Genomic DNA, 15,716 nt, shown 5'->3' on the forward strand with positions numbered 1-15,716 from the left:
GCTTCGATGCGTTTTCTTTGATAATGTGCAGTTTCGGATTTATACAATTGAAAACAAAACTTAGGCTAACATGAGATTATACATGTAGTTGTATAAGTGACACAATAGAGAATGTGTAGATCCTATACACGACCGTCTATTTTGTGCCTGGTCATTCAGAGATTGGGTCATTCTAAATTTTTCTACATTCAAAGCCTAAAAAACAGGTGTACCTATGTGCACGCCATATTTAGACCCTCGCTCCTACGTAGTGGTTATCCTGAAAACGTGGCAATTTTCGCTCCTACCTAGCTGGTTATCCTGCAAAGGTGGCAAATTTAGAAATGTGCACTTTCTTGTTACAATGGCTTCTAATGGCGGGTGCCATGACTAATTGGTCATTATTGAATGGAAATACGATGTTATCGAATGCTTTTCTTATATATACATATTCACATATAATCCTGGGGAATTAGCCTTTGTTTGTATTGCCGAATGTTTGCTTTCTTGTTGCAGTTTCAATACAAGCACTGTATAAACCACATTCGGTATTTTGTTTTCTTCAAACAGTGAAAAAATTCTTCAATCTTACTGAATATTTCAACATCTGGCCGAATACATAATAATACTCCGGCTGTTTGTAAAGTAGATCTATTTTGGTCCTATAGGGTGTGTTGCACTGGTTTTCCATAAATCCGTTCACCATGGCAGGCCTATAAGTCAGATATTCCAGAGTATACTGCAAAAACCATCAGCCACAGAAAATAAATATTTCTATTATAATTCATGTATAATTTAATGTTCAGACCTTCTCAATAGGTATAGGCCCTATAGGAAATGTCCCTACATCCTCAAGCTGAGATAAAATACTTTGGAAAAATCCGTAAGAATGGTGCCTAGTTCTCAGCAATTATAGGACATGATATTACTAAAACATCTTCAACAAAACCGAAACTCAATACAGAATCAAATGATAGTGACAATATGTGCCACACTTTGATACGTATGAACTATAGGTCCAAATACAGCCCTACTATACTCTTCACGCAATTCATATGGCCCCGAGTTCACAAAGCGATCTAAGACTTAAGTCTAAATTTCAATCATTAAACTTAATTTGTATGTTCCTTTCCATTATTTTATCTGAAAATTTGTTTTACAATAACAATATTTTGACCTTGGACAATTTTAGTGATGTGAAATTTGTCTATAATCGCCCCTTGATCCAGGGGTCTAGCCACAAGCACTCTTATACGATGATCATTCCCCAACCCTAGGGAATACAGGCCTATATGAGCCTGATGAGGATGTAAAACATGGGAATAAATATAAACATTTAACTTAACTTTAGATTTGTTTAAGATCTTAAGTTACATTAAGCATGTTACCAAACTGCCTCGCAAGGATTTCGTATTATTTTCTATTATCTTGCCGAATAAAATATATTTATCCATCGCTCATATTTCGCTCCTACCTAGCTGGTTATCCTGCAAAGGTGGCAAATTTAGAAATGTGCACTTTCTTGTTACAATGGCTTCTAATGGCGGGTGCCATGACTAATTGGTCATTATTGAATGGAAATACGATGTTATCGAATGCTTTTCTTATATATACATATTCACATATAATCCTGGGGAATTAGCCTTTGTTTATATTGCCGAATGTTTGCTTTCTTGTTGCAGTTTCAATACAAGCACTGTATAAACCACATTCGGTATTTTGTCTTCTTCAAACAGGTTGCAAGAGAAAATTGCAACAAATCATTTATTATGAACATGATATAAGAATTCTCTTACATTCAGATTTACCTTGAATCATTTCTTGCGGATCATCATGAGAGGTTATCAACCTCTTCTTCACGTGTTATCTTACATCTTTTTTTTCTTTCTTTTGTTACTTCTGGGCCAGACCTATTTTCACATTTTAGGTGACTTTCATTAAACGTAATTGAATTTGTGTAAAATTTTAATGCTGCGTTACCCTGAAGATATGGTTTTATGTGTTTATATTTGACGCCCTTTTTAAATTGGATATTTGCCCTGGAGTGGCTTTTGAACTTGAAGAGTTGTTGAAGGGAATTTTTTTAAGGGAAACCTTGCGTACCTGAAGTCTTGAATTGTGAAATCTTTTGCCTTTCAGAGGCAAATTACTTATACATTACAAGAGAACAGGAGTTAATTCAGCTTGCACCCGATTCGGCATTGTCCGGGAAAAGATACACAGTTAAGGTAAAGGTTATTAAAATTATGAATTATCCTTCATAATCTCAATATAAACCACTACAGCATGGACTAATACGAAAACCAGAGCAGTGACAACAGTGTGGCAGATGGCAAGCATTTAATCGATGAAACCCGGCATCTTGACTCCGGGAGGCTTTTATTCTAACTATTCACGCATAAAACAAAGATAGCGTGCTTGTTACTTTGAAAATATACATAGTTACTACTTTTTCAAATCATACTGTAATCTGGTTGAGAGAACGAGATCCGTGTCATTAGTTAAACATGAATTTATGCAATATATCAATAAAAGATATAATAATTCTGGCCGAAGTGAAAGTGAACAACGATTGCTTCATTCACTAAGTAATGTTTGATCAAGCAATCGCCGTCAGCTCCATCATATAATGTATAGATTTCGATTTTTACTAAAAATAAGTTTTATATTTAAGTTGCACGTTAACTGTTGATCTTCAAACAAGTTACATTGCCGATGGTATATAAACATTGAGGATTGCACGCCCAGTTATCTCATTACTGGACAGGGAGTTTTCATTCTTGCATATATGGGCGAAAATGAAGACGTATTGTCTTTTGCTGAGCATGTCAATGGATCCGATGAAAAAGGATATTTTCTGGACCATTTGCGTTAATGCTTAATGCACACCATATTAGCTACATTGTTTTAAATTCGTATTAGAATAACACCAAAGAGTTTCTACACATGTATACACATGTCATTGTTTTCTCTACATTTACTACATTCCATGTATTTAAGTTTAGGTTTTTGGTTGTATCTGAGAATCCTTGACAACAATGTTAAAATGACACATATAGAAACTCTGTGCTGTTATATTGCTTTAATGTGTTGATATTTTTAATGTGATGGCGGTATAGCATAATTTGAATTTATCCGTGTTATGTATAATCTGATTTACACCAGCTTTCCGAGACAACTTTCCCCATGGCAATCTGGAAAGGGTAGCGTGTTGGGAATTATCTGCACTTCAGAAGTGAACTCGAAATCGGAGTTGTTACGTGGACCAGGATACGTGACCTGAAATTCGGGAAAGAGACATTCGTAAAAAGTGTCAAAACAAAACATTCACATACTAAAGACCTCAAGTAAAATGGACTTTCCTTGTTAATAATCGCAAGACCAATTTCCAAAGGAACTTAAAATCACCCACGATCTAAGGAAGTATATAAAATATGAAGTTGGAATGGATTCGTGCATAGAGAAAAAGCCACTGATAATGATGATGATGATGATGGAAAGACGCAAGAAATGTTCTAGGCAAACGAAGGAAACAGCATACAAATGGTGTACCAAGCTTGTGTCCTTCTAGAAGAAAATGTGCCCTGAACAGATACTTACTCAACTGTAAAAAGAGTTTTTTACTCAAATATATTAATGTGGATATCAGTAACTTTTGTTACTCTGTGGATACAAAATGGATAATTATACAACATGACGATTACACTATTGGTAGCATTTGCTATCTATCATATAGTAATATTATATTGGGAACAGAACGTGCTTCCCATAGTGCATGAATGCATACTTGGGTGTATTCCGTCGTGCTTAACAGCTTTTCAATCATATTACAGGAGTCTGCAAGGCCTATAGATCTACCAAAAGAGATACACAATTCCAAACCAATGGAAGCGATATTCATGCAGATATTATTATCGAGAAATTCCACCAAGTCAATTGTTTTCATGTGATTGTTTATTAAATGTGATGACAGCACACAATTGTGAGTAATTCTAGATTGCATTTTTACCTAATTCTGCTTAAACCTTAAGGTTTGATAGCTGCTATAATTTAAGTATTCACATGAATAGTCAGAATAATACACACAATAAAGAAGGTATCGCTTATTTAACTATATGCCAGATTTCACCTGGTACGTGTGACCATTTGCAAAAAACTACACTGTAGTCACTGCACTGGTGTTACTCTCCATGCTGTACTCTTTTATATTTACTACTTCTAGAGATTTGCCTGTCGTTAATAATAGAGTTGATAAAAGTTTAAACTTTTTGAGCCCACAATAAATATTTATCAGCCATAAAAAATAAATTACCTGTATGTAAAACCCAGTCCAGCCATCAAGAGGATTATCGAAGGAAGCAACGTACACACCCGGTTCCTACAAACCAGAATGAATGATGAAAGCTAACAATATTTATATGATTTAAATTCTTGTATCATCTACATGAAAAGATAAACAGACTTTCCTTCCTAAAATTAGTTTATACTGTACATGATTACAAAAAGACATTGATGAAGCCCATAATCAGTTTACATATGTACACAGACATGATAAGTAGTCTCCCTTGAAACCTTGAAAGATCATTATTTTGGAAAAGGTTGTCAGCTACACTGTAAAAGAACTGCTATAAATTTACAGCTGGCAGCGCAAACAATTTTGAGCCGGTGAAATCGACTGCATGTCTGAAGAAAAAGTGTGAAATATCTATGCAGCATTTATCAGTACATTTACAGAGTATACTAACCCCGTTCTGAACCTAAATATAGTGTAAAAGTTTAGAGTTACGCCAGTTTGCTCTGCATTTACACTAGTTGCGGAATGTAACTATAATCGAGCAACGCAGTTGCGATAGTTACTGAGAGAAACAGTCGCAGATGTGTCGGACTGACGGTAGGGAACATTTTTCGCTCTTCACACGGACATTACTATAGTCCATGGCAACAGCACAAATTGAAAAAAAGTACAATTTTAAGGTCTACCCTACAGCCATCTTGAAAACTCACCAAATGCTATTGTACAGGCTCTCAGAATTTGATTATTTTTCTTGAAGAGAAGTGATTGCCATAGAACTTTTTTGTTAGGTGAGTCTCACAGCAGGTTAGTTAATTACAAAGACTATATGGTTGACGCCAATTTATGCTAGGGAAGATTTAATGCCCTGTGAAGGGCGGTAAAGGCTCTCTACCCTCAGTCCGACACATTTGGGGCTGTTTCTCGATTTAAGAGTTACACCCCGCAACTACATGTAAACTGATGGTTACTATATAATTATATTACATCGTTACAGTAGATATACATCTCATATTTTCCAGAACTTCTATCTGTAAACTTACAGCCGTTTTTCACAGTGTACATCCGCGGTACGTGTTGATCGGTACAATTTTTATCACTGTAACATATCGGTATGCGGCTCCCACAGAAATCCGTTAGATTCATTTGTACAACAATTTACTGCGCTGCTATGGAAATGCACAACAAACGATCAGTTCATGCTGAGTATGAACGTAAACAATTGATTAATATATACGGTACCGGGTTACTGGCCTCTGCCTTTGCCCAGAGCACCGGGTGAATGATATAACCGCCTTTGCTATTGGGGTCGCCAATGGCTAGTCGGAAATCTCGTCTGGTAGAGGAAGCAGAAAGGTAAAAGACGGTTTAATATGTGAATAATAGTTAACTGATCCTGCTATCTTTGTATAACATTTAATTTGGATATTCATGACTGTATACATAATTTAAAATTGTATCTGCGATTATTTCTATCACAACTCAAACCACTCATCTTTACGTGCCATAGCATACTCATAAAGTCTTATTTATTTAAAGGGCGTGAAACTAACCAAGCATCTTTTTTCTCCCCTATTCCAGCCTTAATTATGACCTTAAGTCTTTAACCATATTCAGATGTTCAAAAATAGTTATATACCGCCATATGAGCTGTCTGAGAGGTGTGTTGTACAATTGCTTGAATATTAGTCAGTCTGCTTAAGGCCTTCGTATGCTTCTGAACTTTAGGTACGACACAGTACTTAACTGTCAGATTATGGTACGGCGTGATATGGGAAAGTTCTACACACCTGATTCCATCCAGTGTTGTGGCGTGATACACGTGGACAGTCGACGGCTTTGTCTTTGTATATAAGGTAATGGAGCCACCCGTATCAGTCTGAAAAATGAAAACCAAATATCTGCAACCGAGAATGAGAAGTTGATCCACTTGAAAAATATCTCAAAAGGGCAAAAGTGATCCTAACAAAGTATTAACACTGGCTTAGACATTTTTATCCAGTAAAGCAATAGAATAATGAAACTTTAGATTTCATCTCAAACCGGAATGACCGCATTGAAGATTTGATGACATAACTTGATGCGGATCCAGAGAAGACAGCTTACAGACAACTCATATTCACTCTAGGAGACAAGTTAAAGATTTAAGCAGTATTTTGTCTGCAGTAAAATGAAAGAAACATCTTCTTCAATGTCACTGATTATAGATGCAAAGGTATAAAAAAGAAAGAAATTTCAATTCTTGTTATATTTCGAACTCACTGTGTTTCTGGTCCAGTAGAATTGTGGTCGAGGAAAATCCTGAAATACATGAACATTTGAAACACACACATATTAATGCCAATTTATTGAAAAGATCAACATTCAGTGTTGAGATATTTACGTTTCTTGTTCAGGAATATAAACATCTACACAATATATAGAAGAATAGTACATTAAGACTTTTTATAAACTCAACAGACTGTTGACAAACACCATACAACATACCTCAATAATACTCAGGAAAAACGCTCGCACGCCAAAAAACAGAGGAACACGATGATATGTCAAACTGTGCTCCGCATTAGGAATTACCCTTCAAAGAACAGATGTCAAAAGTTGGCGCTATAGAGTAAATGGATACAAGTTATGGCATTTTAGATTGGTACAAAATTAGAAGCAGGTGAATTATCTTCCAAAGTCAGGTCTTCACAGTACAACAAAAGTTTGGTTTAGTTCAGCAACTAAACCCGAATTGAAAAAAAGTACGTCCACACCGAATACGCTACATACTCTTCATACACCCATCAAACGGTCTCAAGAGGTCGCATTTTACAGTTAAAATAAAACCCTAACTGGGGCAAAATGGTAAGTGGCCGTAATTCACCGCTTACGTCTGAGCATTTCTCAGTTATTTCACCGTCTTTGCTGCCCTGCTGTACGTCTTTTATTATATCCTCGTTTCACTGATGTCACATATTTGTTTTTTCTCACCTTAAGTATTTGTCGCCAATCATCTGGTCGAAGTAGTAGTAAGAGTCATCGTCAATGAAAAACTCATCTCCACTTGTCGTTATGATGTATTTAGGCATAGTCAGTCTGTCCTTGTAAGCTGGATAAAAGCATTGATCATGTTGAAAACTGACAAACTGGTCCATGACAGTATTGGCAGATAAGCCGGGTATTAACTTTAGCCTGTACTAAAATCCCATCAGTTTTGTATTAAAACAAGACTGGTATTAAGCATTAAGCCTGGCTCAACTTTTAATATACTCTTGAACAATCGGCCCTTGCCTCGTTTATTGTCAGGTTCCAACCGTTATTGTCCGAGATCAACTGCAATGGCCTTGGTGCATCAAAGCGCACATGGAATAATATCCGAGCTTAAATAATAATTGTATACATGAGGGCATTATCAACACAATGTTGATGTTTGCACTAAATTAGTTTAGAATGAAACTAACAAAAATAGCTATTTCCACAGGTCAATTCCAAACCAATGCGAATGGAAACAACATAAAACATAACGGTATTTGCAGCCCCAAGAATATCGAATTTATTTTCGAGTTTGTGTAAACCGGAAGGATCTTGCGATATTGCACTCTAGATCTTACCAAATGGATCTACAATATTGGCCATCTTCTTCACAAAGGGGTTGTCTAGTTGGGCAGTGAAATTCAAGGAATAGTAGTCACCGAAAGCGAAAGTCCATCCCCCAAGTGACCGATAGTGGTGGTGGAGATTCTGTCCAGTAAAAGGAAAAGTAACTCTTGCACTAGTTAGAATTTTTAGCTGTATTTCCCCAGTCAGCATTTTAGTTCTTACTCACTTAATTAAAGATTACAAATTTTTACCAGAAATAAATCACTATGGGATGTTTTATTTAGGCCTCGAATCATCATCTCTTCAATGTGATATAATATATGCCGCATAATATTAGCAAACTTTATTAAATTTTAAATGTATTCCGTGAGAATAACTCAGGTAAATCGTCAATTTACTACAAAATCGTCCCTGTTTTGGTATTGCTCTATATGCTGTAAGCCTATTACATACTGTATCCCTGCATAAACCAAGATGCATTTGTTGAACTGAGCATACGCTAGGCCTGGTCCCTTTCTATTTTTCATATTAAACATCGCTGCATGTATACTTTTGACACAATTCCACTTAAGTCATTGTGGCAGGGGGGTGTAGTTTGCTTCTATTTAAGCAGTTACATGAACAGTAAGAATAAAACCCTAACTGAGGGAAATTGAGAAGAGGCCGTTTCAAACTATAGTCGCTACTCTGGTATCACTCTCCAAGGCTGTAAGACCTTTAGTATTTAAGAAAAGTTGCATCAAGACGTTCAAAATACAGAAAGTATAATTTTCTGACATATCCACATTGTTAATAAAACCAATATGACATCAAAGAGCTTTGCAGTTTAAACTTACTTGTAGGGTTCAACAAGTGGTAACAGAAACTCGTATTATAAATAATACCCATTCTGAAATCTGTTTTCTAGTCAAGAAAGGGACATTTGATGATTTCCTGATACTGTAAGCTATTATGACAAATTGTTTTGCTGATACCTTTACAATATTGAGTAGGTCCATAACCATTGGTGCTATTCCGACGACCCTTTTGTCGACAGCAGCGGTTGTCCACGTGGTCCATCCGCGCTGTCATAAGAAAAACCATAGTTATTCTGCAGTATTTCGTATGTGATAAGAACATGGTTTACATGTACTGACTGATCCGATGTTGTATGACAAACATCATTGAAATCTGTTGACTTATTCTCTTTATATGATTCCATCCTAATGTCGACGCATAGATAGACACTTTCTTAGTTTTTTTATGGTTTGTATTAAACGTAGTGTGGGAATTGGCCTTGCCAATATTTACCCGGAACGCCCATTTTGGATGACGGCTGGTAAACGAATGTTAGTTTCGATGCATAAACAAATTTGCTCTTTCTATAAAAATAATACTAACCTTGCTTAAAAAGTGATTTCAGATGGAAGTTCACATTTAAACAAATGAATTCTGTAGCAAATTCTAAACATTTTTCGGACAAAACTTGACCATCGAGATAGAAAGTTCAAATCCATTTCTCGCTGCGGCTTTAAGGTGTGTCAGGTCATTTAATCCGGAAAGTCCAACCATTAACCTCATTACGATCGCCGTTCTACATGCGAGAAATTCTTGTATATAAGACGTTAAACAATAATCAAATTAATAAAAATAATGCACATAGTTACCTTCGATTCTCCACATACGAAGTACTTCTGCACATTTGATTCAGGTCGTAATTTCTTGGTAAAATTTGTTATTGTATCCATTGCACGAACAGCAGCCTGAAAGAAACGTTACCAGTACACCATATTTTCACCAGAATCTTCGAAATGTATTCATAGCAACAGATTTCAATTAGTGGACGCGAAGAATTTAATTTTACCATGCTGACAATTTAAAGGAAAGGTACATGTGTATTGATGAAAAGTTCGTAATCAAGGTCCACAGCTATATCTTTCTTACAAAACATTTTTTTCAATAAGACTACAACTGGTATAATACCTTTGTCATGGGAAGCCTGAGAAGCCATTCAGGTTTATTTGGAAATTCTTCAACAAAAGTTCTCCATGTCCAAGCAATGACAGCATCTTCAGAGCGACTCTTCTGTGATGGGTCGTTCTTAACACAGATCAGTGAGATATAAAATATCTAATATTTACCCTCCTGATTTTGAAGAATCAACCGAATGATTTATGAATTTGTAACCATGCAGTCCAGCAAGGAGGCTAATATACAACGATATGTGTTGGGGACTTTAAGAACATTGGCTCTTAATAGCTTTACACTAAATAACTTAATGTGAGAATGAGAAAATCAAATTTTGATTAGGCCTACAATGATAACCACGTCAGTTAACTTAAAAAACTGGAAAGTTGGGGAAGGGCATATCGTTAACATGTTTCATTGCACCACTGAAATAATAGGAATGAAAATACACTATATAAACTAAATTAAATATTTCACACCGAAATTAAATATAGTTTCATATGTTGTTCTACATATCATTGCCTAGTTTTGTCTTTGTACGATGAAAAATATGTTTATAGGTTTACAATCTGACAATAGGTCTTTTCTATTCAGACTGGACTCTTTGTTTTTGTTTTTCAAGAATCTTCTTTCTCATCTTTATTTACGTTGTTGCTTTTGCTCTTTTCAGAAAGGTGGAAACATTATGTATCAGTTTTGCATGAAGTGATAGATTTTTACCTTAAATACAACAGGTTGATTTGGCACTTGTCGAAGATTTGCAGCAACTGCGCCTGTGCTGACGGCCATAAGTGATATGAAGGAAATGAACTCGTCTCCAATATCAGGGGTGTAGCTGGAGAAAAAGACAATGTAACAGACAACAGCATAGAGAGTAGAACCAGGCCAGCGCCGATAGTGTAGTGGTTGTACTGTTCTACCATAAACCGAGGGTGCAATTGAGAAATCCTGAAATCTTGGACTAAAGAGAATTGTATTCTCTCAGGGGACATCGTGCAATTTAGAGCTGGAAATAAATGACGAGTGAAATCGAGAAGACATTTGAAAGATTCAGTTCGATAAGATCTACGTTTTGTGGCAGATTAGCTTTTGATCATGTGCGGTATCACCATTTTCAACGCAAGGCGTAGGATCTTTTTTGATGTGATCAGTGAATTTGGAACCTTAAAACATATAATTCCCTATGATATCCGTTACTTCGATCATTCATGCATATTAAAAGTTTAAGAGAAAAATGCGGCTCTGTATGTATATTTGAAGTTTCTTTCGTTCTTAAATGCTAAGTTTTTAGTGTGTTGTTGTGAGAAACTAGTTTGTTTCGAAAGGGTTATATATGAAGGTCAAACCTTCCCAATGTCAAATGATCCATCTGTACCCGCGATAGAAAATCAGTAGTTTGTGCTAATTTGTCGTTAAGCGCCGATGCTGATTGGAAAGTTCGCTTCTCAAGGATGTATAGGTAAAGAACCAAGTGGCTGCAATTTCCGAAAACTGTCTGGACTCGAGTGTTAAAAAGCCTCTGCTTTTGTCAGAAAAATATTTTGTAGGGTTCAATAATGGGATACTTGTATATCGTGACTGATGTAGACAAAACGAACGCGTAACCCCGGCATGAACCAAATCTGCTGTCCCCTTTATTATCTGGCAAGCCTGTTTTTGTACACGGTGACGGTGTTAGTGTACAGTATATATATATATATATATATATATATATATATATATATATATATATATATATATATATATATATATATATATATGTGTGTGTGTGTGTGTGTGTGTGTGTGTGTGTGTACGCGGCTTGTGTAACGGGCTTCGGGCGAGTCACCAAGCGTATCGCCAAATGATGAAGGCAAATTAGCGAAGGATGGCGAGGTGTGATAGGCTCGCTGATAAGATGATTTGTTATTAATGAGCTTAGATTTAAGAGAATTGTGTGCTCTTCATTTTAACGCTTATAACTGAAGCAAGGTCTCTGGAGTGGCTGAGTGTGTGTGGATGTGTTTCGTAAGATCTATAGCTTGCACATAGAGCTGCTACTACATCGAGTTAAAACTTAAATCCCCGATGTAACAAACCGTTATGACCTAAGTGGGTCAAATTTTCATATATTTGTCCCAACATAGCATTTTATTGAGATTGGTGTAAAACTTTACGTACTTGCCACCATTGCTACCGTAAGAGATATACAGCAAACCGGCCTCTGGGTGTGTCAGCTCGTCCGGGATAGCCACAGTCATAAAGTGCCACCAGATAGGATGATTGACTTCATTCTCTAAAAACAATGACATATTAATTTTATTCATCTGTAAATTTCCTAAACTTGCAAAATTTTGTATGGAATATTTTGTGAAGACGGAATTATGGAGGCGTCTAGCCGGCGAACCGCAATGTAAAATTCCCAAAGACCAGTTAAATTGATAAAGTTGGAATCACATGATACTGTCAAATATTCATTAATTTTGATATACGTATTTGCGTGTTGTGAAGCCACTTGTTTATGTCGTTGGTCTTGTATTATCGTTATAATTCTCTGGTCGACTGACAGAGTGTTGAAGACCTCCTGCGATCTGTTTCAGCAGTTTATATCTACTTCCCCATAACCCGGGCTCAGGGCTGTATAAGTGTCAATGTTTATTACATCATGATGTTTTCAGTTTTTAGATCGTAAATTATCCATGTTAAGATAGTATACATCAAAGAGATCTCGCCTTGTAACATTTGTTAGATCCTTTAAAAGTTTGATGACTTCAGTGTATATAACACGTTATTGGCTTAAAAACTAATGTGTCAGTGATACTCTATTAAATACCTTCAAAGTGATACTCTATCAAACTCTATCAAGGACCGAAATGGTTTCCTCTCAGGCAGACTTTACGACAAGAGTGATAGTTTCAATTTAGACATTGTAAATTATCCTTACTTGGACAGCAGTACACCAAAGGGTCCTGCATATGGCGTGTACATATCTCACCTTGTAGCATTTGTTAGACCCTGCGTCTTGTGTGACGATTTCAATCAACGTCACAAATTATTGCTGCAAAAACTAGTATGTCAAGGCTATTCCACCAAACGTCTTCGCTCCAAGTTTTACAATGAGTATAATTCTCTTGTAAGTAAATATGGACAGAGCGTTCAGGATCTTCGGCGCTCTGCTTTATAATTGTGTCTAATTCCACTTAACCTTGTGCTATTTGTATTCAACCTAGAAATTATTCACGGACTACGAACATAAATTTTGAATTGGACTATCCACTATCTTCTATGCATCAGTGAAAACTCTTAACTGCTTCTCTCTTACATATTACCAGCTTTATTTAATATTATATATTGTTTCTTACAAAAGATTCTGTACATAATTTCATTTGATCTTTAAGTTGTCTTGGAAATGAGTTTTACGATTATGTGCGATTACTGTACTTAAGGCTTAGTTTGACTTAGGTCAGTTTGTTAATGGAATAATTATACAACAATCCTAGTTATAACACACACTAAACATTGTTACCCTTATTTGCATAACAGCTTTCTCTCCGAAGGCTCGCCAGTAATCTGTGAATGGTTGTGGGTTCTTCCGGGCTGTGAACATTGTCCTCCCATCATAATGCTGGCCGCCGTGGTATAGAGGAACTATTCTTGAGTACGGCGTAAAACACCAATCAAATAAATAAATAAATATACTTCTAGGGCGATATACAGAAGAGTCCCACCTATAGTTTTACATATCTCGGTTTGTAACATTTGTTAAATTCTGTGTGTTTTGTGATGATTTCATTCATGTTATTACCGCGAAACTTGTGTGAGAATAACATTCTATCAGAAACCTTAACGACAAGTTTGTATGCAATTTTGTATAATTTACTTGTAAGTAAATGTGGGCGCAATGCTCAGAATCTGTGGCGCTCTGCGTCAAAACTGTATACAATCCCCTAATTCAAGGTCAAAGGCCTATATATGCATTAATTCGCCAGTTTGGATGTATGAACAGCTGCAGCCCGAAAGCCCAAGTGAGATACATCGTGCTTAAAGAACATCTCTTGCATCTACTCATCATCATTGGGTTCTGTAGCCGGCTTCTCTTTACGTGACTCCATCTTTATTTCTTACTTTCTATACTTTCTCAGATCATTGGTGGTTTGTGTTGAAATTTACTTTGAACATACATTGCTGTTGACGATTGGTATATTTTATTTATTTGATTGGTGTTTTAAGCCGTACTCTAGGATATTTCACTTATACGGCGGCGGCCAGCATTATTGTGGGAGGAAATCGGGCAGATCCCGCGGAAACCCAAGGCCATCCGCAGGTTGCTGCAAGACCTTTCCACATTCGACCCGACAGGAACCAAGCATGATCTGGGCTTGAACTCACAGTGACCATATGATTGGCATATTTATTTATTTGATTGGTGTTTGACGAGAGGGTGGCCGGCACTATGGTTGGAGGACACAGGGCAGAGCCCGGCGAAAGCCCACGACCATCCACAGGTTGCTGTCAGGTCGTTCCACGTACGGTCGCAAATGAAGCCAGCATGAGTTGGACTTGAACTCACAGCGACCGCATGATTGGTATATGAATGTCTGTTACATTGCCCAGATTTACACGAAACGGCCAGGTAAGGTGGTCGGATCCGCGATCAGCATATTTAATCCATTGTATCACCGCGATTGGATCTAACCTTCCTGTAATCAGAATTTAATTTTTTCATATATGTAATGTATAAGGTATGGAAAATACTTTTAATGACACAAAGAGGAAGTGTAAGAAATAAGGAGATGAGCGAATTGTGCAATTTTTAAGAGTACTTATTTATTTATTTATTTATTAATTTGATTGGTGTTTTACGCCACACTGAAAAATATCTCAATTATACGACGGCGGCCAGCATTATGAAGGAAGAAACCGGTCAGAGCCCGGCTGGCCTGCTAACCACAACTGCCACGGAGGCTACTTTTTAAGAATAAATGTTTAAAGTAATAACTTCTTATTACTGATGACATTTGTATAAGACATAGAGAGAATAACGTTTTGGAGGACGTTAACGACGCATTTTTTTCCCTTGGAGTAAAATAAACGCCGTCTGTCTCCCATACATGGACACTAAAGTCAGCCATCTTTCCCAATCATCTATAAGGTTTAGTTTTTTTTACAAAGGGTTGTTAAGAGCGATGAATTTGCACACATCAAATACATAAATAAAAAAAAGGCAAGGCAGCGTTTAGTCTGCTGACCCCAATACCACAGGTACCCCAGTTTTTTACCTGTCAGCCACTGCTGGGAGGTCATGTTGATGAGGTAGAGGGTAAATCCGTCACCTCTGTATTTCCAATCCAAGACCTCATACTTGTAATTAGGGTCAGCTTTATTGACGTAGTCGTCAAGCGGTGTGGAATAGCACTTTCCAAGCAGGTGCGCGCCGAAAGTTGCAAGAAACGCCACCGTCAACTTTCCACATGCAGCGAGTAGGACTGCCATGTTTCTACAGGGATAAAAGCAATAGTGAGATGAACTGTAGGCTCTACCCAACCACAATCTGTAGAGGCCGAGGTCTACCGAACTTTGAACTTGAATCATAGATACAGTAACATAAATGTTTTACGACCGCGTACTTGTGTTGGGCATGTGATATCTTGCATTTAGCTGTTTCCTGATAACTCGAGGCAGTGCTTCCCTATTACAAGTATAAATGTTTATTTCTGTGATTTATGAAGAGATGCGAGCATGAGTTCAGCGGTCATTGTTTCTTGCATAAGAGAGATAACGCATTGGCGGATGTAGTGCTATAGGTTAACATTCGAACGGGATTAATTTAACACATATTGTCCTATCTATTCATTATAATGATATCACCCTTATTAATTGAATGGTTATCCTTACTTTAACACTGACAGAATTTTAGTCATATCGTGGTGATCAGCTC

The 15,716-nt window shown here is 36.8% G+C and overlaps 1 protein-coding gene across 1 annotated transcript; it reads right to left on the reverse strand.

Moving 5' to 3' along the window:
- Positions 1-2,314: 2,314 nt before the first annotated feature.
- Positions 2,315-15,271, reverse strand: LOC135470966 (autocrine proliferation repressor protein A-like). The gene is made up of 14 exons (XM_064750015.1): positions 15,058-15,271; positions 11,960-12,074; positions 10,520-10,634; positions 9,815-9,931; positions 9,499-9,594; positions 8,827-8,916; positions 7,864-7,993; positions 7,244-7,361; positions 6,758-6,845; positions 6,533-6,571; positions 6,061-6,149; positions 5,513-5,606; positions 4,292-4,357; positions 2,315-3,258 (listed from the first exon to the last, which is right to left on the reverse strand). Exons 1-14 carry the CDS (start codon positions 15,269-15,271, stop codon positions 3,136-3,138), a joined length of 1,494 nt encoding a protein of 497 aa, XP_064606085.1. The 3' UTR covers positions 2,315-3,135.
- Positions 15,272-15,716: the final 445 nt, after the last annotated feature.

The sequence above is a fragment of the Liolophura sinensis genome, chromosome 7 (genome assembly GCF_032854445.1).
Source record: "Liolophura sinensis isolate JHLJ2023 chromosome 7, CUHK_Ljap_v2, whole genome shotgun sequence".
NCBI classification, from domain to species: Eukaryota; Metazoa; Mollusca; class Polyplacophora; order Chitonida; family Chitonidae; genus Liolophura; species Liolophura sinensis.